The sequence below is a fragment of the Sciurus vulgaris genome (genome assembly GCF_902686455.1).
Source record: "Sciurus vulgaris genome assembly, chromosome: 17".
In the NCBI taxonomy this organism is placed as follows: domain Eukaryota; kingdom Metazoa; phylum Chordata; class Mammalia; order Rodentia; family Sciuridae; genus Sciurus; species Sciurus vulgaris.
In genome coordinates, this window is record NC_136478.1 from 49,933,258 (window position 1) to 49,959,755 (window position 26,498).

General features: G+C 49.3%; 1 protein-coding gene across 3 annotated transcripts; it reads right to left on the bottom strand.

Moving 5' to 3' along the window:
- Window positions 1-455: 455 nt before the first annotated feature.
- HNRNPL (heterogeneous nuclear ribonucleoprotein L) lies at window positions 456-14,661 on the bottom strand. Of its 3 annotated transcripts, XM_079117677.1 has the most exons (13): window positions 12,249-12,532; window positions 10,295-10,413; window positions 9,527-9,764; window positions 9,327-9,414; window positions 8,434-8,528; window positions 8,278-8,350; window positions 4,873-4,944; window positions 4,481-4,761; window positions 2,952-3,073; window positions 2,445-2,646; window positions 1,648-1,705; window positions 1,439-1,534; window positions 456-877 (listed from the first exon to the last, which is right to left on the bottom strand). In XM_079117677.1, the coding sequence occupies exons 1-13, from the start codon at window positions 12,510-12,512 to the stop codon at window positions 819-821; spliced, it is 1,767 nt and encodes a 588-aa protein (XP_078973803.1). In that variant the 5' UTR covers window positions 12,513-12,532; the 3' UTR covers window positions 456-818. The 3 variants fall into 3 exon arrangements, with proteins under 3 accessions (XP_078973803.1, XP_078973804.1, XP_078973802.1); XM_079117678.1 differs by lacking the exon at window positions 12,249-12,532 and adding an exon at window positions 14,573-14,661 and having other exon boundaries at window positions 4,481-4,944; XM_079117676.1 differs by having other exon boundaries at window positions 4,481-4,944; window positions 12,249-12,535.
- Between the last annotated feature and the right edge of the window lie 11,837 nt (window positions 14,662-26,498).

The following is a 26,498-nucleotide window of genomic DNA, read 5'->3' on the forward strand; positions in this document are numbered from 1 at the left end:
GATGAAGCTCAGTGGTTAAGTGCTCCTAGGTTCAATCCCCAGGACCAAAAATAAATAAAAAAATCTCAACACCATTTATCAGAGATGGACGTGTCTACATTGCCCAGACTGCTTTTAACTTGCAGCTCAAGTGACCCTCCTGCCCCAAGTCCAGGGCTGTAACACAGCTTACTCTTAAAATGACTCTCAACTAGAATGAGCTTAAGTGCTTGAGCAGGGCCCTCCATAACTCTCCCCACCAATGCTGGGGATTGAACCCAGGGCCTTGTGCTTGTGAGACAAGCTCTCTACCAACTGAGCTAGATCCCCAGCCCCTCCAAAACTCTCTTAAATTTCCCTGCACCTTCCATCTGAAGCCCACCATGACTTTCCTGAGGGCCTGGGGCTGTGTCCTGACCTACCTGTACCTCTTCCGAAGACTGAGTGGGAATGCGGAAAGCAAACACATCCTGGAATCCCAGCAAGTGCTATGTTTATTTTTCAAACAATTTTATTGAAATGTGCCAAGAGTACATGGGCAGCACAAATGTATGAACAGGAAAAAAAAAAAAAAAAAAAAAAAAAAATCACATGTACAATAATCTTTAAAAAGTGAAGGTTAATCTTGGGAGATATCAGTTCCCCTCTCCCCTCCCCCTCCAGACTTCCAGCATTTCCATTATGGTTAAGCCTCTACTAACCTAGCATTAAAAAAAGGAATACAAGAACTTTTGCAAAAAAAAAAAAAAAAAAAAAAAACCAAAAAAAAACAAAAACCAACGGCATAAAGGAAAGAGAAACGTTTTCCTGCTCGGGTGGGGCTCTTCCTGGGCCCCGAATTAGGAGGCATGCTGAGCGGTGGAGAAGCACAACTTCAGAGTGTAAGGATATGGGCCATCTGCAAAGGAGAGGATAGAGAAGTCTGGCTGGGCTCTCAGAAGGCTCCCTGACCCAGTACCCACCTCCTACTTCTGCAGTTTAACTACGGAGGGTCTACATTTGTCACTGCATGATATGAAATGTAAAAAACAAAAAAATGAGCCGAATCACAAGGCCCTTTCCTTTCTCTTCCTTCACTCCCATGGAGGGGGACCACTCCTACCACATTAGCTGTTCTAAGCAGTAGGCCTGGCACAGCTAATTTGATTTGGTGGATAATGAAGCCCCCTTTTGGGGTATTGCCTGTGTTAGTCTCTAGCGCAAAGAGAATGACAGCTTGCTGGAGGGCAATCTGAACAACTCCCAAGCCGACAGTGGATGACAGCAAGCAGCCAGGCTGGCCCTCCCAGGAGGAGCATCATCAGACTGCTCTCCTGGCGACCAGGTCCTAGTTGCCTGTCAGTAACAGGAAGGAAATCTCATGGGTCCTATCTCAAAGGCAGGAAGGACAACTCTGGCCTGAAGCCAGCCAAGGTACCAAGCTACCAGGGGAATGACTCCAGGACACACAGATACTCACTTGGGTTTTTCATCTGGTAATGGTTCAGGAAGCCCAAAGTCTCCAAGGCATCACTCTTGGATTCCCACTCCAGCAGTCCAGAGGAACTGCGCTCACCTGAATGGAAAGCAAGGAGAAAGCAGAGGGGTTTTGGCAGACCTGACAGCAACCAAGCAGCTGCGCGCCAAGCAGCCAAGGACTCTGTGGAGGAAGGCAGGAGCGTGACTCACTTTTGCCTGAGAATACTTTCACAGAAGTTGGCCGCTTCACTCCCAGCTCGTCGCAGATCTGCAACAGAAACAGAAGGTGAAGGAAGTCAGGACACAAGGACAACACAAAGCGGAACTCAAGGGGAACTTAAGCAGACCAGGTCCCATAGGGCTGAGTGCTTGAGTTTTTCTGGAGAAAGCGTTTCCAGTTTTGATCACATACTCTTAAGGTGTCCCTGTGACAAAGTTAAAAACAACAGCTTTAAATTATCAACACTGCCAAGGACTGACTCGAAATGTGCTTTCAAATCTCCTCTCTTCAGTAGCCATGTGGGCATTGACGTAAGTGTTTGCTCAACTGCAGGGAATCATCTGAGGCTGGAGTCTGGTCCAACGTGCAGCCCTGCCTCTTAGCCCTCCTCCCCTCCAGCCAGATGTCCTACTCCCCTGACCACACTCTCCCAGCCTGCCTTTGGGCTCTTCCGCAGACACTGAGGTGCCCAGACAGTGCATGATTTTAAGACTGCACTCTGATCATGGGTCCCTGAAGACTTTCCCAGCGAATGGGCAGTGGCTCCAGCTTGCCAAAAATGCAGATCAAGGCAAACTCAACTGTTGCTGCAAGCCTGGTGCCACTCTCTCCTGTCTGGACTGTGAGCAGGGATCCCCATGTGTCCCAGTCTCTGCTGTGTCTCCAGTACCCAACCCAGAGGCCAGCAGAGAAACTCAATGGTTTAATTGTTGAAAAACAAAATGAGTAGCCCACTCAGAAGGCAGCAGTGAAGGGCAAGCTGCCTGAGAAGCACCATGGCACTCACCTCAAAGAAGTTCTCCTCAGTCACCTCTAAGGGGGCGTTGAAGAAGTGCAGCACATTACTGGGGTGCTGGATGCGGTTCTTGGCTGCCTGTTCTGGAGTGGAGAACCGGTTGTTTCTTGATTCACTGAAGTCTTTGTAACTGCAGGACCCGTCTTCCAGCCCGTACGACTGACCAGGCATAATGGCTGGCTGCTTGGAGACACTGTTGGAGGGATAAAAGGGAGCCTTTGTCAGATCCTAAGTTATCCCCTAAGCCCTCCCCTGTGGCCTCGGCCAGAGGCTCAGAGCCCCAGTGCCTGTCTGACAGTGTGGAGTGCCTCAGGGGATTGCTCCCCTGGTGAGGCAAGGGTGACCTGCTTTCTGCAGGCCTCAGAAGATGGGCAGAGAACACAGTTGCCACACCCCATTCCAGCCCAAGTCTCACTGTGCGCCTGCTAGGCTCACTCCCAGCCCATCTCTCCTCAGTTCTTCTCCAACCATCTCTTTGCCTGGCATGACAGAACCTACCAGACATTCATCTTCTGCCCGAACATGAAGTTGTTGTTGAGATGAGTAATGGCTCGGTCAACAGCATAGCCATCAGCCATTTCCACCATGGCGGCCCCCGGCTTGCTTTTCATGAACTTCACCTTTGAGAAGAGGAGCTGCAGTCAGCACTACTGCCCAGCTATCAAGTCAGTCAGAAGCAGTAATGCCTCCTGTGGCCCTGGGCTTACATTTTCTCACTGTAAGAGGGGAATCAGACCACCTGAAAAACATCCCTGGCCTCTGAGTATGCTCACTCCAGGCAGCAGGGTATGGGCAGTGTTCTACCTGTAGGGCAGGCCCCATGGGTGGGTCATGCAACACAACAGAAGACAGTATGCACAACGAGGAAACAACAGTCCCCCCCCCCTCCTTTTTTTTTTTTTGGGGGGGGGTGGGGGGTCAGTTCTATTACATGGGCCTATGTTGCCCTGGTCATGATGTAAAGGATGTTTTGTTTTGCCGTGCTAGGGACCAAACACTGGTGCTAGGCAAGTGCTCTACCACTGAGCTGCAGCCCCAGTCCCGAAGGCAGGCCTGAATGTGGTACCTGCACTGGGAAACAGCATGAGAGAGCAGCACAGACTGAGGTCAGGCTATTTAGTGCCAAGTACTGCTTCCACATCAAGGTCCTGTGAACCCAGGAAAGTAATTTAACCTTCATCCTTTCCTGTCCCATTAAGGTTTGTGACAATTAAATAAACTATTACCTGTACCACACCTTTAACAATACTTCACATATGAACACATACAAATGAACTCGCTACTGTTTTTTCTTTTTTGTAGTACTAGGGATTGAGCCCAGGAGCCCTCTATTACTGAGCTATATATATAAAGGGGGCTGGGGAGCCCCTTTGAATTTTGAGACAAGGCCTTGCTCAGTTGCTGAGGCTGGCCTGAAACCCGGAATCCTCCTGCCTCAGCCTGTTGAGCTGCTGGGATTACAGGCATGTCCCACCAGGCCCACCTTAACTCCTCTCTCTAATGAGCAAGCCAGGGGCTACAGACTTAAAAGGTTTCTAAGACCAGAAGGGTCTGAAGTAAACAAACAAAAAGCACTTGGTCTCAGGCATACAGTCAGCCTACGTCCAGTCCTGACCAACTGTCCCACAGGAAATGCACAAAAAAGCCCAGTACTGTCAACAGTTCAAGTTTTCCAGAAGAATTTCTCACCTAATGGTCTAATAGGCACATTTTTATACACCTTACCAACTTTCATATTTATATCCTGTTAAGTTCTAGTACTTTTACGTGATAAAATCCTGGACTCACACTGGCAATTGCAAGAAAAATGATAACCAAAACCCACAATGAAACACTCTTCAGTGAGAATCAAACAAAAGCCATCTGCAACAGATTGCTTGAGCCACCTGAGTCACCCACTTCAGAGGCACCCTCTGTTCCCCACTGGCTCGGCTCTTCCCCCTCCGCTGCCTGGCAAGCTGAGACCCAGGGCCTTCCTTGGGCCCACCGGGTCGACAAGGCAAGCAGCTGTCGCAGCAAAAGCTCACCTTCTCCACATTGCCATACAAGCAGAAGACATTGAAGACTCGATCACAGTTCATCTTAGATTGATCCAAGCCATAGACCATGAGCACAGGGCTGTCGGCGTGGGGGCCATACTCGGGTGGTGGGGGAGGGGGTGGGGGGTGCCCATACTGGGGGCCGTAGCGGCTTGGGCCCCGACGGTGACCCCCCACTGGTGGGCCCATCCTTCTCCCTTCGTAGTGAGGTGGGGGGGGCCCGTAGCCCTCATCATGGTAATGGCTGTGGTACCCACCGTGGGGCCCTCCTGGGGGGTGGGAAGGAAAGAGAGGGAGGACGGGTGAGAATTTGCGCGGCGGGCGGCGGGCAGGGGCACATGAGCCACGGGAGTCCACGGAGGGGAACCCCCTGCCCTCACCATATTCTGCGGGGTGATCTCCCAGGAGAGGGGGCTGCCTCTGGCGTTTGTTGGGGTTACTGCCAGGGTCACCTGCAGACAGAAAAAACAGTTACAAATGGAACTCAAAAAAAGGAATGTCCCTCTTCCTTCTGACTAAAAAGGCTCATCTCAAAGTTGCCTAGCTCCTAAGAGCTTCACTGCAAACCCTTTTCTTACAAGGGCTGCTGGGGATCCCTTCCTAAGTCCTAACCCAGGGTGAGCATGAAGCCCAGGCCTCGAAGCTGGGGCCTACTCCCCACCCCACACCCCCTGCCCACACCAAGGAGGCTGGTTTCCTTTCTGAGGGAAGAGGCCAGGTTCTGTGCTTACACACTCTTACCCTGCCTCGGCCTCAGCCTCAAGTGGAAGCCCAACTCTTAGGTCCCCTGGGGAACCTGTGAGCTACTATGGAACTGATGGAAGGGCCAAGAGCAACTTTGGGAAGTAATGCCCAATGAAGGGAGGAAAGGGTAAGAGCAGATAAAATAATGCAGGAAGGGCAGAAACAGGGTAAAATGTGCCCCCCCCCCCCCAAGATCTGGGGGCTCTAGATTCCATTCTCTAGTTCTGTGCTCTCTAGTCCCTTTGTTCTCAACCCTGGGCCCAGTCACCCTCCTCCCGGTCCAGTCCAGCCCAAGAAGACAGACTAGGAGCTGACGAGCAGGGCAACAGCAGAATCAGATCAAGTGAGCAGTCATGTACAAGGCATTAACATTCTCAGACCCAACAATGGCGCAGAGTCACCTCCCAACCCCAGCTGCAGTTCATAACACTGCCATTAATTTAGTGCTTAAGTGGCAGACACTGGGCTAAACGCTTTACAAACATCACAGCTTCTTGAATTCCTCACAACAACCCTATGAGGTAGGTACTAATGCTTTAGCCCCATTTTACAGATAAAAAAAACTGAGTAGTTACCTTTTAACTGAGCAGTTAAAAGACACTTTGGCTCAATGTCACAAAGCAAGTTAGTGGCTGGGCCAGGATTTGAACCGGGTCTGGCAGACTCCAAAACCCAGGGCTCGAAACCAATGCCCTTTTCTGCCACCTGGCCCGGGTTTTGTTTTTTAACAGTCAAGTCATTACAAAGATGGAAAAGGGCTACTTACAGCAGAAGTACAGAGTACAATGTCCATTTGTCACAAAAAACAAATCTGTATTTTCTCTTACCATTGGACGCTTCAACAGTGAGTTAGCACAGTTCTGAAAGATGGCGTCCCATCAAACATACACTGCGACCCTGCATCACATGGTTTTACAGTCATAAATACAAGTTACGGTACACATCCGCTACATTTTTTTAAGAATTGTCTTAAAAGTCAATGTTTTGATTAAATCAAAATTGGCTCACAGATGTTCTGTCCTCGGAAGATATCAGAAAGTGGAAATGAAGGTGTATGCAGTGGGTAGTGTCCCTCCGTGTTGTCACTCCTCACATTGTGTGCTGCAGTGCGGTGCTTCTGGCTGTGTAGCGCTCCATGTGCGTGTCTCCTGGTATGAAGTGTGCCAGTGGCCCCACTACGCCCGCACTTTTGGCCTCGGGAGCACGCCCGGTTACCCACCAGCAGGTAACTGTGTGCCTCTGAGCTGTTTGGCTGTCTGGTTTTAGGTCTGTTTTGGTTTTTTGATTTTTTTTTTTTTTTGTTGTTGTGGTTTAAGCTTTTTTTTTTTTGGTTTGTTTCTGATCTCCAGTTGGTGCAGATTATGTTGGCAGCCGATGACTGCAGAAAAAATAAAAATATCAAAACAGAAAAGAAAAAAAGAAGGCCCTCCCCAAACCAAAGGACTTAAAAAAGCAACCCATATGGCGAGGAATGGAGAGAGGATCCTATTGTCTTGGAGGCCCATGGAATCTACTTCAGTCTATGAAACGTTCTCCGAAAAGAGCACCGCTGGCTGGCTGGGAGAGCTCTGTTCTCTGTGTTTCCTACTTCTGTGTACATTCTTGGGTTCAAGTTTGCTTGGATTTTGACTTTTTTTTAATGTTTAATAAAAAAGCAGTGTCTGCTGCCATGTTGCGTTTCTTTCTCTCTTTGTCTCTGTCTGCCTCTGTCTCTGTGCTTGTAGCTGTTCCTTGGAGCGCGGTGTGGTGTTCTTGATGTAGTGAGCTCAAGTCTGCGGCTGTTTCTGGGGACGTGGTGGAGGCTGCATGTTCTGTTCTCTCCAGGAAGAGCTAGTGGTTTTCTACCCTGTGTGTTGGTGAGCAATGTGCAGAGGCAGAGCCGCTGAAGTATGGTTCCTGAGGGGGTGGCGAAGCACCGCCCTCACTCCAGGTTACCTCATCAGCCCTCGATTTTTGGGCCCCCGCCTTGGGGCGGCCAAAGCTGAGAGGCATCAAAACCAATGCACAGCCAGCCCCTGCCACTAGCCCCTGCCGGTCTGCACATCTTCTACTTATGTTCCTTGGAGAAGAAATGGTTGGTTGCCATGTTTCTGTTAGCAGTCATGTAATGCCATTGCCCGCTCTGGTACATTCACTTGGTCACCAATTTGCCTCTGACCTTTGGAGCAGCCAGGCCCACAGGGCCCATTGTGAGGGTCCTGGGGAGACTAGCCCACCCTGCCCACTGCTTTCCCAGCTGCAAAGGTGAGCAAAACAGGCCTCCCTAGGAGTGGGGCCTCTGGCTCCCAGCGCCTCTGCGATGTCAGCAACCAGCCTCCTCCCTCAGCCCATGGCCTAGTTCGACGAATCAGACCAAGATTTGGACGGTCTTGCTGATTTTCAGAGGGGGTGCCGCTGCTTTTCAAAGGCAATCCTCCACCTCTCCCGCCTACCATTCTTGGCAGACTAGGGGGTAGTCCATTTGGGCCCCCTGCAGAGTTGTTGAGTCCCCTATACAAATGAGGTGTGGCGTGTCCGCCCTGGTCCAATCCAGAATGTCTGACCTCCACAAGGTCAGTTTGCTCAAAGGTTCTGCTGCGAAGTCCAGCAGCCCTCATCACCTCCTCCATCTGTCATCCCCACAACCAGACCCTCTCAACAGCAGAGAGCAAGAGGACCATTCCTGGCCCAGTGGGAGTGAGAGTCAGTGACCCTAACCAGGCTCTAGAAGGAAAGCAGCAATAGCCAGCTGGGAGGTGCTACTGGTTTCTAAGTCCCTTGCCAGGCTTCATCCTCAGTGAAGCCATGATTCCCACCTGGTCCAAGCCTGGGCCTTGACTCTGCACCCTCAGCTCTTCAGAGGGCCCCAAACAGGACCTGCGCAGGTCCCTCATTCGCCCTCTTATCACTGGGGTGTCTTTTCCAAGAACTGACCCCAAGGCCCTCCCATGTCCATAGGGAGCCCAATGGCATTACATAACCCTGAGCCCGGGTCTATGAAGTGCACTAGTCGAGTGAAGGCGAGGCAGGTGTGTTTAGAACAAAGTGGCCGTCAGGATTACCTTGTCCACTGAGGTTGGGGTTTGTGTAGTCCCAAGTATCTTGATCATTCTTAAACACATTCAAGCGTGTAGGCTGTAAGGACAAGACAAAATTGAGATCAGCCATACCCACCCTCACCTAAAAGCTGACAAGGAGCAGTCACTTTCCAAACCTACCTTTGCATATTCAATCTTCAGAGTGCAACAGCCAGAATAGATGTCAGCCCCATTAAGCGAGGCCTTGGCCCGTTGGGCACTTTGCACAGAGTCAAATGTGAGTTAAATTAAGGAAGGTCCCAACATGGAAGCTCTTTGGAATCGGCTTCCGGTTGTCTCAAACAAGGATGAGCTCAAGACAGCGCCCGACTGTGGTGCATGTGGGCTCTATGGTCAGCTAACTGCTCACAGCCTCAGGTGAGAAGTCAAAACTGGAGATGGGACTGGAATGCTGCCCATGGGGGAGTGGCCACTACCCAGAGTACTCCCACTATCTGCACCTGCCCCGAAAGCAGCAGAGGTGGTAACAACCTCCTTAGCACCCCCACTCTAGGCCAAGTTCCCACCCATCTCTCCTGCTGCCCTATCTCAGAAACATTAGATTACAACTTGACCTGAGAAGTCCATTAGCAGCTTCCCACTGCACCCTGCCCAAGCATCGTGCCACTGTCCAGGATGCTTTAATAACTCCTCCCAGTATCTTTAACAAAACCCTTTCCCTTGGCAGCTACTCCACATTCTTTAAATCCTCATCACCTTTGAGAAGGTCATTTACCCCTCTATCTGGAATACCCGTTCCTATCACCTCATGGAAATAAGACAGCCTTCCTTGGGGATCTGCCCAGGTTGCCTTTTACGCTCTTTCCCCCACATTATCTCACAGTTCATTCGTTCTCATAAGGTTTTTTTCACTGTTACAACCTAAGTCTGGTTTCTGGTTATCTCTCTCATCAAAGCACTCTATAAAGGCATCTGGTACCTGGCAGGCATACACATGCTGGACAAAAGAATGTTCCTAAGCCACGTCCTGTGAGAACCCCACCTGAAAGTACACCTGTTTCCCTGTAAAGGATATTCCACCATGGCCTGGACTCCATTCTTCCGGAAAATGACAATTCTCTGGACAGGACCACAAGGATTACAGATAGTGTAAAGAACATCCTGTAAAAGCAAAGACAAGCAAAATGAAGCAAGGTGGAGGAGTCCTGGGAAGTCAGTCTGGCTTGGGGAGATGGAAAAGGGAGGAGCCCACAGGAATGCCTGCTGCACGCACCGTGGTTATGGAATATATGGGGTTCAAGATGGTAAAGAGAAGCACGCTGTTAACGCTCCGGGAGTCATCTGAGTCCCCAGGGCGAGAGATCTTCTGGCTGGTAGAATAATTGACAAAAGCAGGGTGACCAGCAATATAGATTTGGTTGTCGGCTGCGTAGTTCACTGCATTGCAAGCCCCCAACACATCTTCAAATTCTACCAGTGCTTGTCTCTTCTTAGGCATCACCACCACATAGCTGGCAGAGAGAACACAGGTCTCAGTCATCATGGGGGCATGGAAATGAAGAGGACATCTTTCAGTTTTCTTTGAAATGATCCAATACTCCATGCCACAGGTATAGTTTTAAGTCATCCCTTCCTCTGGGACCTCCTTCCGACCTCTCCTCACCTGACTGAGTCAGGTTCCTCCCACATATCCCAGAGTTTTCCCTATCACAGTGTTAATCTCTCTGGATGGGCAAGTTTCTGGGAAGAGGAATCGAGGATAATTGTGTTCCCTTTTTTATTCCCACTACATCATGTGTGCCAAATAGTTAACAAAAATTTGCTGAATAAAACAATGCTGACCAGAAACTATGAGACAGAAAACAAAGAAATAAAGGATATGGAACTTGCTACAACATGATCCAGATGGCACAGGGTCTAGCCAAAGAACCTTGGACCAGAATGGCAAAATCACTACTTCCAACCAGAAACCAATGTCACAAATGGAAATTAGGGAGTTGACTTCTTTTCAGACCTGACTCCTGGCCTTTGAGCCCAGTACCTGATGGGTCCAAACTCCTGCAACGCCTCCACAAGATCAGCTTCTACCACACCGTCAATCAGGCCCCTGATGTGAACAACTGGGGAGGCAGGGGTTTTGTGGGGGTCATCGTAGTTCTCCTGAGAATGGAAAGAGAAACAAGACCTCATTTCAAGACAACCAAGATAACAGTCCACTGGGCCTCTGTACTGTTGGAAATCCAGTCAAATAAGTAAGTTACATGTCACCAAGGAAAATGCATGGGGCAGAAGAGGGGCAGCAATTCAACCCAATCACCCCAAAAGGATTCTGGACAAGTTGAGGAATAACCCTTAGTGATAGTCACTTGCTCACTGACTACAGCTTCTGAGAACAGGAAAAAGGACAAGAAAATCTCATATTTTACATCCCTCCAAAGACCCATCTCTTCTGCTCAATCAAGGAAACACAGGAATCGTGGCTTAGAAAGCAAATTGGCAGGAAAGGCTTAAACAGCTGTTTGCTATGGACTGAACAAAGATGTAGTCTGCATGTGCCCCACCTTTGTACTTCCTCTGGCTGAGCAAACCTTCACCGCCCAGCAGGCCAGACTGTGCTCCACCAGTCATCCCCAAGACCAGTCAGGGCCAAATAGCACATACTCTTGAACTTGCAATTGGACAATTTTGACTCCTTCAGGCCTTTAATCTCTCCCACCAAAACCTGCTTTGGGAAATACTGCCTAAGCCTGACTGAAGAAAAACATGATGAGGAAACCGAGAAAGAAGAGCAACTCCAACCCACACTGAGTTCCTTCTCAGGGGAAGTATCTTTCCAGATACAGAGATAGAAGCCTCTGGGACTCAGGAGCAAAGTAACTTTCTGCTCCATCTTGATCTCCTGGGCTCTGGGCCCAGACTCCTGCCTGAGAAATCACTGGGCAGAAGACCATGGAACAAGGACAGAACTGGATTCTATTTCAGGAACCAACCACACAAACCACAGGAGACACACCCTTCCCAGTGACTACTGGCCCTGAATTCTAATTCTAGAATTGTCCCTTACTAGCTATATGAATTAATTTCCCTCATCCTTTTGCTTGTTTCCTCTCTGTAAACTGGGAATCCTCATACCTGTCCCAGTGCCACAGAGGGACAGCGATTCAATTATGTTGTCTTTTAAGCGTGTGAAATAAAGCCGAGAAGATTAAATAGAAGCTGTTTAATAACTTTATAGCGAATGGGGCTGGGCCCCAGCCCACAGGGACGACTGGTGGTCTTTTCGGTATGGGAGATTTACGAGGCTGCATCCCTTTTCCGTGGCCACACGACCAGGGAATATTTTGACTTATCAAACTCCAGGAAACTGAAATTGTAAGCAAACTTGTCATGGTTCCAACGTTTGGCTCAATTCCCGGGCGGCTAAAACTGTCTTTCCCAAATCTTCCCATTCTCAACGCCCACAAACATGGGGAAAATAGTCTGTGTCGGGGTTATATTTTCCAATAAATCAATATCCGTCTGGAGTCACGGCCTGACGCCGCTGGGATCAAACAGCCAGCGGCCGGAATTCCCCACTCCGCCAGGCCGCCGCCCACCCGTTCCCGCTCACCAGGTGCCCCCCCCACACACCGCCCACGAGGCCAGGCAAGAGAAGCGCGCCTGCGCACCGGGCCAAAGAAGCAAATGATAAAAGGAGGGGGGGAAACGGCCCGGCCGCGTGCCCGACCCCCACACGCAAGCCCGCGGCGCCTGCGCAGTACGCGGCCCGCAACGCGAGCAGCTTCCTCCACCTCCTCAACCCCCGCTCAGGATTGCGCGCACGCGCAAGCGCCTGTCCTCGCGCAAACCCCGCCGTTTGCCCAACGCCTGCCCCTCCCCCACTCCCGTCAGCGGCGCGAGGGCCTGGGCGCCTGCGCAGAGGGGCACCCCAAAATAAATACCCTCAAAGTACGAAAATTTCCCTCCCTTCCCAGAGTCTAAAGCCCTAGTCTCACCCCACCGCCGCCTCCCGCCGCCCCGGCTCCTCCACCGCCGCCGCCACCGCCTCCGTGCTGGTCGCCGGCGTTGTCAGTCTTCAGCCGTTTCGGAGCCCGGCCGCCCTCACTGCCGCCGCCGTAGTAGCGGCCACCGCCGCCTCCGCCGCCCGCCGCCGCCATCTTCACCATCGCTCCCGACCGCCTCAGCTGCTCGTCCGGCTGCTGCCTCTGCTCCAGCCGCCGACGCCGCTTCTCCGCCCGGGGCAGCAGCCTCCGCGACATGGCGGCGCAGAACCCGCCTCCCCCCGCCTCTCATTGGGGGAGGGACCCGCCCGTCACCCGCCGCCCCCACCCGATAGGGGGAGCCACTGGCCCCGCCGCGGGGGGAGGGGAAGCTTCTGCACGCCTTGCACGATTATTGGACGCTGCTCACGCCATTCTGCAAGAGGGCCCACCCTCGTTTGTCTGAAACACTCCTTATAGGCGAGGGCTTTCTGCCAGTCATTTCTCCAATCCCGCCGCCTTAAAATAAACTCCAACTTGATAGGTCAGATTTCTGGCATTGCCCGGCCTCACTAAGAGCGCCTAATAGGAGCGACTCTCCAAATCTCAGGAGAAGTTCCGCCTCCTTCCCACTTTCATTGGCTCTGTCGATAATCCGTCAAACTGAAAGTTCAGTCTCCCCAGTCACGACTACCTTCCTTGGCCACTCTGCAAGGAAACGAGGAAGGCCTTCATTTTTGCCTCACTGCAGTGGTTACTGCAGATGCCCATCTTTTCTGTCACCACCCAATTGGTCAATGGAGAGTGGAAAGAATACCCTCTCGCTAGATGGTAGGACTACTGATGGTCTCTGATTGGGTGAAAAAGGGGAGCCGTAGGCGCTCTTTGGCGCAGTTTAGGAACGGATGGGAGCAAGGACGCATGCGCTAATGTGCTTTTAGGGGCCTCCCAGAGGCGGGGTGACCCGTCAAGGAAGCGATCTCGGGAGTACCTGGAGTATTTTTTGAGTGCCTGATGTTTACCGCTCCGGAAGTCTAGACCAACATAGAGGGCAATTCCCGGGTTATCTCTATTACCATCTTTAGCTTGTATCTGTCCATCGCTAACCTATCCAGGGCCGGAGGGTTTTTTTTTTTTTTTTCAAACTTTGTTCTCACCCTGTCAGTTCGCCAGTCATTTCGCTACTCCACCTCTAAATTCGGCCACAATAACTCCTTTCAGTTCGGAGAAGGGGAAGAATCTTTCCCACACCTCTCCATCTTTGCCCGTGTGGGCCCCTCTCCCCAGAATACTTTTCCCACTCTCCCTCCAGTAGAAGCTAAGGGTTAGTTCCCCTTGTCCGTGCAGCCTCAGTTCACAGGTTCCCTGCCAGCCCAGATCGCCGGGATTTGCCTTCTGATAACTCAAGCCTCTGGCATTCACATGACAGCCCTGGAGAGTCCCAGGGGAGCGGTACCCTCAGAGCTTCCAGCTAAGTCCAAAGATCCGAGCTCGGGGGCGGGGCGCCCCAGTTACAGCGGGCGGGGGGCGGGCCAGGGACCCGCCCAAGGTCCCGCACGGAGGGCTGGCCCCTTACGGGGCTGCCTCCCGCGGGACACCACAGAGGCTAGGGATGTGGCTCAGCGGTAGGGCGTTCACTTCGCCTGCTGGAGGACCTGGGTTCCATCCCCATCACCCAAAATTAAAAATAATAATGAAAAGAAAAGAATGAGAAGCAATCAAACGAGTTTAGAGGTCGTGGGAGAGGCGGAGGGCAGGCCCAAAGGTGCTCCGGAACCTCTCCACCCGGGTGTAGGGGTTCCCACAGAAAGCGTCCTCGTGGAAACTAAGTTTGAAACGGGGTCAAGGGCACCGAAAGAATGAGCAGTGCCGGCTTGGGGGAACCAAAGTTTTGCGGGAAAGTGTCTGACGAGACCCTAAAATCAACTCCCAACTCGCAACCGGAAGATCACAAAAACCCCGCAGGACAGAGACAGAGGGCGACGCCGGTTCTGGGCCACGTGACGCGGCGGAGGGCGGGGTCGCCGGCCAGACGTCAGAGGAATGCGGTGGGGGAAGGGAGGACCCCGGCCCCTCCCCTCCCCGCCCCCGCGCCCGGCCCGGACGCCCCTCGCGCCGGCGTGCGCCGACTGAACGCCGCCGAACCGGTCGGGGCGCCGCACGCCGCAGGCCGTTCTCCCCGCTGCGCGCGCCCACTGCGGCGACCCGGCGCCCGCGCCGTCTGCACCCCACGCTCGCGGCCGCCGCCCCACCCCCAGCCCTCCGCGCGGCCGGCGGCGGGTGGCGCCTCTCGCCAGTGTCCCCGCGCCCCTCCCTGACCCCGCGCCCCGGTCCCCTACCAGCTCGGCGGCGAGCCTGGCCGGCCGTCCGGGATCCAAAAGAGAGCAGACACTGGGAAGTTTTGGGGGAGGGAGGGGCGGGCCTTAAAGGGACCACGACCTCTTTTCAGCCCGGAAAAAAAAGATATGTGTGGGGGCAGACCGAGGAGGCCGCGAGGCCAGAAGGGAATGGGAAGAGCACTGGACCGCTGCACTCGAACCCCGCGCCTCTATACCAAACCCACCCCCACCCGCAGGCAGAAAGGCGGCAGTGGTTCCGGATTCACGGCTCACTCCCGGTCAGCCAGGCGTGGTGTAGTTTGTTGGGTTAGGTCGTACCGATGGTTCAACGGACTCGGGATGCGAGTGACTAACCCAAGATGCCTCAGCGTGTCAGTGGCATGGCAGGATTTGACGCCAAAGCATAACCTGTGCGCTGCAGGCCCTGTGTGGTTCTGGGGACAGCAGTAGAGGATGGGAATGAAGAACAAGGCTCTGGGGTCAGTGCCATGTTCCCATGTGGAGGCTGCACCCTTGGGATACTGAGTCAACCATTTGGGGCCTCTATTTCCTCACCCATTAGGGACTCAGCAGTAGCACCTTCCTCAGGGTGGATGTGAGGACTGCTTGGGGTCCTGGAACAAAGGGAACCTAAGAGGCCTACCCCCATTTCACAGATGGCCGGAAACAGACCCACAGAATGCAAGGAACAGCTGGAAATTCCACAGCAAGGCAGCCTCTGAAGGAACGAGTCACTCCCCTCTGTTCGTGCCAGGCACCTGACCTGCATGGGTTCTTATAAATCCACACCAACCCCTTTCCACTTGTTCTCCATCTGGCACAAACACTGCCTTTCCTTTTGTTTGTTAGCCAAAGTTCACTCCTGCCTCAGGATCTTTGCACTAGCTGATCCCTCTACCTGGATGTTCTTCCAGATCTTTGCTCCATTTCATCTGACCTGCCTTGGCTAGGGTGTCACGTCTTGACTGGTCCAGTCTAGTTAACCTCAATACAGTGTTTTTGCTTGTTTTGAACCCAGGGACACAGCCACCCCACCCCCAACCCCCAGCCCCCACCCCACCCCCGCCTTTTTTTTTTTTGAGACAGCGTCTTGCTAAGTTGCTTGCCCTGGGTAAATTGCTGAGACTGACCTTGGATTTGCCATCGTGCCTCAGCCTCCTGAGCTGCTAGGCATGTGCCACTTTGCCCAGCTCCCCACACAGTTTTAACCGTGGCTCCCCATTTAACTACCTTTTTATTCTACCAGCCATATGAAACTGTCCAGCCCTTTGGGGGCCAAAAGTAAGTTAAGAAATTCACCACATTACTCCCCCCCATCCCCCCCAACTTTTTTTTTTGCAGTGGGTATGGAACCTAGAGCCTGTGCAAGCTAGGCAAGCACCTTACCACCCACCAAGCTATGTCCCAGCCCTTTATTTTATTTTGAGACAGGGTCTTTCTAAGTTGCTGAGACTGGCCTCAAACTTGCAATCCTCCTGCCTTGGCCTCTTGAGCCTCTGGGATTTAGGCAACATTTTGGTAATGGAGTGCATACACCACAGTGATCCACTAAGATTGTCATTATGGCCTAATGATGTCAGCCATCTTAGTGGGAAGTACACTCTGATGTTTGCACAACAAAACCCCCTAATGACACATTTCCCGGAGCCTCCCACGCTTAAGTGAGGCCTGATTGTGTGTCTTCATTCCTGCAGCGACCTGCCCTCCAGGCATTTCTGCATCCAGCAGGGTGGGTTGGGGCACCTGGGTTAAAACAGTGAACACATAGCTAAAATCAACACCCTCCAGGAGGCGACCTTTGGATGGACAATAAAGGAGTGAAACATGTCAGATGATGTAATGGCTGTGAAGAAAGACAGGGCAAGGAGGACCAGGAGTGTGTGAGGGCAGTGTGCAGTGCTCAGAGGGGTGCCCAGGGAAGCTTCTTTGGGAAGGGGACATTTGAGCAAAAACCTGAAGTAGGGGAGCAAGGGAGCCATGTGGATACTGAGGAAAGAGCATTCCAAGCAGAGGGACAGCCAGTGGAAAGACCCTGCGGTGCAAAGGGACCTGGTGTGTTCTGGGAAATGCTGGGACTCCTGTGTGGCTGGAGCGGTGAGAGTGAGGTGCTGGCGACAAGATGTGGGGGGCGGGGCCCGACTCCAAACCCCTCCTGTGGGGCTCACCGTGGCTGGTGCCCAAGGTCCCCGGCTCCTGTGGCTGCTCTCTCCAGTGTGGGACACCACAGGGAAGTCCCACCAGGGCTGCCACTCCGTGGTGGAGTGTTTGCCTCAGATGTGGGGAGCCCTGGGTTCAATTCTCAGTACCACAAAAAAGGTGACGTCACACAACGTAGAGGGATCAGCCTCGAGCTTGACCCCAGTCCTCTCCCGGAGGCAACCACTGCTACCAATTCCCTGAGTGTCCTTCCAGAACTGTGCTGGGTGCAGAGGAGCAAATTCTTAAACACGTGCCTGCACCACTTTGGGGAAATGTCCCAAGAACGGCGTTGTTGGGCGATTTCGTCCTGTGAACGTCATGGAACGTTCTTAGAGAAACCTGAAAGGCAGGGCCGCCTCCGCGCCTAGACTGCGGTGCCAGTGGCCCACTGTTTGGAGTCACTCTGTGGGACGTTGACTACGCCATGATCTTTCCACAGTCCATACAAATGCTTCTGGTCTTTGACTTTTTGGAAGATCATTTTGCATTTGTATATAAAGAACTGCTTCATTATTTGTTTTTTGTTTTTACCCTTAAATGTTTTATTAGACAATCATATAAATCAGAGGATTATCTTAAAATTGTAACATGATGCCTAGATATTCCCCACCCTCCTTAAAAAAAAAAAAAAAAATATATATATATATATATATATATATATATATATATATATATATTAGCAGCGTCTCCGGGCCCCTCTCCAAGTCTCCCTTCAATTGCATTGCCACTTCTGCTCTCGAGAAGTGACCACTAAGCCGGCACGGTGGCCTGTAATTTCAGCTAGGGAGGCTGGGGCAGGAGAATCACGAGTTCAAAGCCAGCCTCAGCAGCTTACCGAGTCCCTAAGCAACTCAGCGAAACCCTGTCTCTGAATAAAATATTTAAAAGGGCTGGGAATTCGGCTCAGTCGTAAAGTGCCCCTGAGTTCAATCTCTGCTACCAAAAATAAAGGTAACCATTGTCCTGAAATTGTCTTAGTCCTTGCTTTTCTTTATGGTTTTATTACAAAACTTGTTTAATCTTTCCTGTTTGGGGATTTCATAAAAATGGAACATATTTGTGTAAATATATTTATGTTTATATGTGTGATATAAATATAATCAATTATGAATTAAATTATCAATTATTTGTAATTTTATAATGCATTATATATAAATTTTAAATATAAAGTAAACATAAGTAAAAATATATAATATATACTTACTGTATATTATAATAATAGATATATTTATATAATATAATAAATATATTTATGCAATACATATAAATATATATTTATGTTGTATGTATATGTTGCGTGTGTGTGTGTATATATATATATATATATGTGTGTGTGTATATATATATTTTTTTTTTTTTTTTTTTTTTTTTTGGTGCCAGAAATTGAACCTTGGCTCTCATACATGCTGGGCACATGTTCTACCATTGAATTGCATCTCAGCCCCTTTTTCTTTTTGGTACTGGAATGGAATCCAGGGTTACTTAGCTACTGAAATGCCCATCCTCAGTGTAAGTGCAGAAGGACAGGAAGCAGACCTCACAGGATTCAGAGAAGCCTTTCTTCCTTCTCAAACTCCAGTGCCGTTGGGGTCCACTTTCCAGACGGGAAAATGGCCGCCAGTTACAGAGGGGATTCTGGTTTCATAGGGTACAATGAGGATAATGTCATCATTGGAAACCCTGCACTGCAGTCTTGACCCTCAGGGGCTAGTTGTACAGGTTAAAACCAGACCCCGAGGGATGAGTACTCAAACCTTGCCCGTTGTCATTGAGGACTAAATTGACATGGGGAAGGTCAAGGTTTAGGGCCTGGCTTTCCATATCCGCCCCTTTACTTTAGGGCCCATTGTTATCAGTAAAGAATGCACCGGGAGAGGTTCAATGTCTGGCCAATTCTCGCTCCCTCCTCCTGAGCCACACCGTCCCTCCATTTTCCTTGGGGAGCTGTCTTACAGGAATATTGTTTTCCATAACCCTTCACCCAGCCCTTTTTCTTTTTTATTTTGAGACAGAGTCTCACTGAGTTGCTTAGGGCCTTGCTAAGTTGCTGAGTCTCGCCTTGAATTTGTGATCCTCCGGCCCCAGCTTCCCGAGTTGCTGGGATAACAGGCATGTGCCACTATGCCTGGCTCCTGTGAAATTTATCCAGGGTGGTAAAAATATCCTTTGGGTTCATTCGTTTTCATTATCGTATGTTATCCCACTGTATGTATGTAACAGTCTATTAGGGCAGTGGGCGTTTGAGAGGGGTTCCTAATTATTTGGCTATAAGGGGAAAAAAAAGCACCTTGACAATTCTTAGTGATGTTTTCTAGTAAGTACTACATTTCCAACTGGAGTACATGAGAAAGTCTTTTTTCTTTTCTTTCTTTCCTTTTTATTTTTTTCTTTTCTTGCAGTATTGGAGCTTAAACCCAGGGGTGCTCTACCACAGAGCCACATCCCAGCCCTTTTTATTTTTGATTGTGAGACAGGGTCTTGCTCAATTGCCGAGTCCTGGCGCTTGTGAGCTTCCTGCCTGGCCTGCCCTGTGGATACAGGCGTGTGTGCCATTACACCTGGGCTCGTTTTGCGTTTAGTTTTTTGAATCAAACCAAGGGCCTCCCATATCCTAGGCAGGTGCTCTGCTGCTGAGCTGCAGCCCCAGCCCTTGTCTTCTTTTCAACGTCTGGATGGTTTTCTTGGATGATGTCATAGCCTATGTTATGGGTGGCCATGGGGGTGAAAGAATGGACATTTTTTTAAGCTGTCTGTTTTATCTCAACTCCCTAAGGTTTCCCTCCCAGTAATGGGAACAAAGCCCTTAAAGCTGTTCTCTGTTCCCAAACAGAGAGTAAAAGAGTAAATTGAGCCTGATAGCCAGATAGTGCTCAAACAGTAGGATTACCAGAAACTATTGACCAGAATCTACAGCCTGTTGTAAAACATTGTGAAACATGTTGTCAGCAAACCCAGACCCCCTTTGAAATTTCCTGGCAGCTTTGTCCCCCTTTTCCCTTTCATGTGTGACCCCTCCCGATGTGTGGTTTCTGCCTTTATAAACCTACAAGATTTTCTGCTAGGGACTCGACTCCTGGAGTTGGGTCCCAGCGCGCTGGAATAAACACCTCTTGCGGTTTGCATCAAGTAACGCCTCCTGCGGTTGATTGGGGTTGCCGTCCATCCATGGGACAGAGTTGGGGTTTCCTTTTTGGGGGGCCTTACAGGGGCTGTGACCAGGCTTTTACTGGCACACATAGTACTGAAATGACCAACCTGGGACGTACACCAGCTTTCACACTGGCAAACGTTCCTGTGGGGTAAATGCCCACAAAGGCTGTCACAAAGAGTAAGTACAATTTATTTAATGAATCACATTGTTATGTTTGTTATTTCTTCTTTGTTTTTCTTTTTTTCCAAAAATTATGTTTTTCCTTTTTGGTCCTGGGGATTGAATCCAGAGGCCCTCTACCACTGAACCACAACCCCAGGCCCCCCGTTTTTTTCTTTCTTTTTGGTACCAGAGATTGAACCTGGGGGTACTTAACCACTGAGCCACATCTCCAGTCCTTTCTTTGTTTTTTGTTTGTTTTTGTGGTGCTGGGGATTGAACCCAGAGCCTTGTACATGTGAGGCAGGCAACTCTACCAACTGAGCTATGTTCCCAGCCCTCCAGTCCTTTATTAAATTTTTAAATTTTGAAACAAAGTCTTGCTAAGTTGGTTAGGGCCTCGGTAAATTGCTGAGGCTGGCTTTGAACTAGCAACCACTAGTCTACTTCCTGTTCCTAGGGATTCGCCCATGGCGGACATTTAGTGTTCCTGGAATCACGCACTCTGTGACCTTTTGTGTCTGGCTTCTTTTACTTAACACATTTGCAAGGTCCACCATGTTCTAGGATGTATCACTATGTATTTTTTTTTTTTTTTTTTTGAGGTCGGTACTGGTGATTGAACCCAGGGTGCTTAACCACTGGGCCACATCCCCAGCCCTTCTTATTTTTATTCAGGGTCTCACTAAGTTGCTGAGGTTGGCCTTGAACTCTCGATCCTCCTGCTTCAGCCTCCCAAGTCGCTGGGACTTTAGGAGTGTGCCATAGACTGTTCTAGTTACTTCATTCTTTTTATGGCCAAATGATAGTCCCCTGTCAGGAGATGCCATATTTTGTTTGGCTGTTGATCTGTTGACAATGGTCACTCCTCCGTGACCTTTACTCCCAGCTTGCTGCCTCTCTTGCCACTTCTGTTTCGTTCTCGGTGATTTCCACATCCAGGTAGATGGTCCCGATTGCTCTGGCCGCTGTCCCCTGACCTTTCCCCTAGTGACTCTGACTCCCCCCAAAGCCCTCAGTCACACCTAGACCTCATCTCAGTAGCCTTGCCCTTTGCAGAATCTCAGTTTCCCGTATTTTGATCTCTGCCTGTGACCAGTCTTCTCAGTCCATTCTCCTCCGAGGCTCACCTCCAAGGAGGAGCTGGCTTGTCACCTTGCCGCTGGTGCCCCTCCACCCCTCGGCCCCTCGGCCCCTCTCCTCCATACTCGGCTGGCAGAACCTTGATCGTTGTAGACTCTAAGGCTCCACCTACTACTTGTCTGCATTTGTGCAGCTGAATGGATGGAGAAAATTGGGCCACGGTTTTTAACTGGCCTCGCCTTAAATCCCGCTTACTCGCTTTGAGTGGACCCACAATGCTGCCCATTGACTTTGCCCTATGTCGCTGGTCACCGACTTTGGAGGTATGACCTAGCCTACCTTCTCCTCCAACCTCCACCTGCTTCTTCCCCATCCTCACTACCTGGCAGTGACCTTCTTCCTGCTTCCTGCCAACCTCCAACCACATCCGATCCCCTTACATTTTCACCTGCTCACCGGTGTCAGGCCAGCAGCCATGTTCCTGTCTACTGGGGTTCCACAATCAACACGCATATGGTCTCATTTTTCTCTTCCATCATTCAAGAAATTGGTCCTCTACCGATTCAGGGTCCCAGGAGAGAAATGTGTGCTGGTCCTGAAAGCAGAAATAGCCTGGCTTCCTCCTCCATCTCTTCCTGTTCCCCTTCCTCCATTTCCTCCTCCTCTGCTTCCTTCATCATTTTCTTCCACTTCACCTCTTCAGTCTCCCCAGAGAAATAGGTTCAAGGTCCATCAGGCCTCAGACTGAAAACTCAACTGGCACAGTGGCATGCGCCTGTGGGTCCAGTGGCTCGGGAGGCTGAGGCAGGAGGATCGTGAGTGCAAAGCCAGCCTCAGCAATTTAGCGAGACCCTGTCTCAAAATAAAATATAAAAAAGGGCTGGAGATGTGGCTCAATGGTTGAGTACTCCTGAGTTCCATCCCCAGTACCAATAAATAAGTAAATAATAAATGTATGATTTGGGTTTGGGGGTTCAGCTCAGTGGTAGCGGACTTCCCTAGCCTGTATGGGTTCTGTCCCCAGCACTACAATAAATTAACTAGTTAATTAAAGTATACAATTTGAGGCGTTTTGACATATACACCTGCTGCCACAATCCAGATGACCAGAAAATAATGAAGCTATCCATCACCCTAGAAGTTTCCTCTAGCTCCGTTGTATACCCTCTGTCCCTCACCCCTTGATAGACCCATACGTCCCCAGATGTCTGCTCAGCTGCTTTCTGTCCCCCAGGTTAGTTCCAGAATATTTTCCAGCATGAAGTTATACAGTATGTACTCCATGTCTGAGTTTCTTCATTCAACATAATCATTTTGAAATTCATAAGTGTGGAGGTCTATAAATAATCTGTTCCCTTTACTTCCAGGTACTGGTTCGTTACATGGATATACCACAATTTTTCAAGTCAACTGAATTTTCTGTTGTAGTTGTTTGCTTTTTTGTGTTTTAGTACCTGGGATTGAACCCCAGAGGTGCTTTACCACTGAGCCACACCCTGGCCCTTTTTATTTTTTTGAGACAGGGTCTTGCTAAGTTGCTGAGGGTCTTGCTAAGTTGCCCTGGGCTGGCCTTGAACTTGTGATCCTCCTGCCTCAACCTCCCAAATAGCTGAATGATCACGGGTGTGCACCCTGAAGTTTTAAATTTTGATGATGTCCAATTTATTTTTCTTTCGTTGCCTATTCTGATAATCTTAGCCAAGAAATTATGGTCAAAGTCAAAGTCGTGAAGCTTTCTCCCTGTGTTTTTCTGAACAAACATTTCTCCTACTCCCACACGATTCATTTAACCCTTGTGACACCAACCCGGCAACCGATACCAACTGGGCGTCCTATAATTGAACTCAATTCTGACACTATCTACCTCGAGAGAGCATCAGATCCCACTGGTTTAGGCTCAGTCCTACAAGACAGCGCCCGCTTTAGATGCCAATCGTGAGTCCCAGGTTGTCACTTGTACTTCTGACCAACCAGATGTGATGAATTTGCTAGGGTGGCTCACGGAACTGAGGGAAACAACTTACCAATTTTTTATACAGACAGTCCCCAAGTGAATGTGAACACTACCATTGAGATACAACCTCAACCTGATTTTTTGATCTTACAATGGTGCAAAAGCCATGTGCGTTCAGTAGAAACCATACTTTAAATCTTGAATTTTGGATTAGCCACGTGCAGTAAGATGCAACCAATGGCAGAGAGCCATAGTTCTGAGCTGGCCCCAGGACACCATTGATTATACCACTAAGCCACACCCCCAGCCCTTTTTTCTATTTTGAGATAGGGTCTTGCTAAGTTGCTCAGGCTGGCTTTGAACATGCAGATCCTCCTGTCTCAGCCTCCCAAGTAGCTGGCATGTGCCACTGTGCCCTGCTACCCTCAAGCTTTTTAGCTCTCAAAAATGATTGCAAGGCTGGACGTGGTAGCGCACATCTATAATCCCAGTGGCTTGGGAGGTTGAGGCAGGAGGATCACAGGTTTGAGGCCAGCCCAGCCTCAGCAATTTAACAAAGTCCTAAGCAACTCAGAGGATCCTGTCTCAAAATAAAATACAAAAAAGGGCGGGGACTTGGCAGTGGTTAAGCACACCTGGTTCAATCTCTGGTATCGTAAAAAAAAAAAAAAAAAAAAAATGATTGCAGGAGCTGTAAATGTCACTGAGCAATAAAGTGTTTTGCTTGCCTAACATGCATGAGACCCTGGGTTCAATGCTGGTGAAATATAAAAGAAAGTTGTGAAAGACTTTATCTCCTGGTGTATCTTTTTTAGTTGACATCTGAAATTACAGGATTTTAATCATTGTAAAATGTAAAATTCTAATTTTCTAAAAACTTTTTATGTGACATAATAATTATACATATATATAGGGTACAGTGTACTATTATAATATGTGTATATAATGTGCAATGATCTGATCAGATAATTGGCATATCTATGAGCTCAAACATTTGTCATTTCTTTGTGTTGGGAATATTGAAAATCCACTAGCTATTTTGAAATATGTAATTAATCGTTGTCAATCATAGTTTGCAGGTGTGCTACAGAACTTTAGAAGTGACTCCTCCTGTCCAGTTATCACCAGTCTCTCTCCATCTCTCCTCCCTCCATCAACTGTAAAACCTAAGTGACAGTGTGTTTCTTGGTCAGATGAACTGAGAGGGCTTTTCTTATTTTTCAGGTCAATTCCTGTGTCTGTGGATGAATGTCCTTGTTGCTAAAATGAAGACCGAGTTAAGCCTCAGTTGGACTCCTGTTTTTCTTTTGTATATGCTATTAATTTTCGATAACCATTATTACAAATGAGTACAGTCTTGGTGACTTAACACAGTAGATGTAGTGGGGTGCAGTGGTGCACACCTGTAATCCAGCAGCTAGGGAGGCTGAGGCAGGAGGATGGCAAGTTCAAAGCCAGCCTCAGCAACTTAGCCAGTCCCTAAGCAACTCAGTGAGACCCTGTTTCTAAATAAAATACAAAATAGGACTGGAGATGTGACTCAGTGGCTGCATGCCCCTGAGTTCAATCCCTGGTACCTCCCCGGCCCCAAAAAAGAAACAGTAGACGTAGGCTGAGCACGTTGGCCCATGCCTGTAATCCCAGCGGCTCTGGAGGCCGAGGCAGGAGAATTGTAAGTTCAAAACCAGCCTCTGCAACTTAGTGAGGCCTAAGCAACTCAGCAAGACCCTGTCTCTAAATAAAACATAAACAAGGGCTGGGGATGTGGCTCAGTGGGTTAAGTGCCCTGGTTTCAATTCCCGGATTAAAAAACAACAGTAGACATTTATTTGCGCATGGTTCAGGAGGCCAGAAGGCTGAAATCAGCACCTCTGAACCAGAAGTCTGGTGTCAGCAGGGCTGCATTCTCTCTGGAGGTGCTAGAGGTGCCTCTTTCAGCTTCTGGTGGCCACAGCATTCCCCGGCTTCTGGGATCATTCCAGACTTCAAAGCCAGCATCTTTGAACTGCTTTCTGCTCTGCCTTTACACCGCCCTTTCCTGTTTGTGTCAGATCTTCTTCTGCCTCCCTCTTACATGGTTGTGTTTGGAGACTACTAGACAGTCCGAGATGTCCCCCCATTTTAAGGTCCTTAACATCACCAGGCACAGTGGTGCATGACCAGCAGCTTGGGAGGCTAAGGCAGGAGGATCACACATTTGAGGCCAGCCTCAGCAACTCAGCAGGGTCCTAAGCAACTCAGTGAGACCTGCCTCTACATAAAATATAAAAAGAGCTGGGGTTGTGGCTCAGTGGTTGGGTCCCCTTGGGTTTAATCCCCAGTACCCACCCAAAAAAATCCTTAACAGCTACCAATATACTCCCCCCCACACACACACACACAAATAAGGTAACATTCATGGATTGCAGAGAATAGGACATGGATATCTTTTGGGAAACTATCAGCCTATTACAGAAATCTTGTTTGTTGATTCATTCATCAAGTACTTATTGAACATTTACTGTGTGCCAGGCACTGGTCTAGGCACTGAGGATACGGCTATAAATAAAAGTGAGCCCCAGCTCCTGGAGCTGACATTCTAAGCCTGTGCAATCCTAAAGGTAGCTACAAACCACGTGTAGGTATTGAGCACTGGAAAAGTAACTAGTCCAAGTTGAGATGTGCAGAAGTGTAAAATACACAGTGGAGTTCAAAGAGTGGCACATGCCCACAAAATGCATTTTGTTTGTTTATTTTTTTTAATTTGGTATCCAGAATTGAACCCAGGGGTGCTCAACCACTGAGCCATATCCCCAGCCCTTTTCTATATCTTATTAAGAGACAGATTTTGCTGAGTTGCTTAGGGCCCACTAAGTTGCTGAGGATGGCTTTGAATTCATGACCCTGCTGAGTCATGAATCCCAAGTTGCTGGGATTATAGGCGTATGCCACTTAGTCCAGCTCAAAGTGAGTTTTATATAGCTCAACAATTTAAAGAATATTGATTATATGTTGAATGATGATATTTGGGATATATTGTGTTAAATCAAATATTACTACAGTTAATATCATTGTTTTTAGTTTTATCTTTTCTTTTCTTTTGTTGCTGGGAATGGAGCCCAGGGTCTCATCCATGCCGAGAAAGCACTCTACCACTGAGCCACACCCCAGGTTTCTTTTTAATTTTTATTAATGTAGTTAATAGAAAATTTAGAATTACATTCATGGTTTACGTTGTATTTTTTCCATAGTGCTATTCTAAGGGGACAAAAGACTATGGACAACACAATAAGTATATTGCATTACATGGAATGCCTTTTTCTTTTAAATTGGGGAATTAACCCAGCAGCACTTAACCACCAAGCCACATCCCCAGCCCTTTTAAAAATATTTTCTTTAGA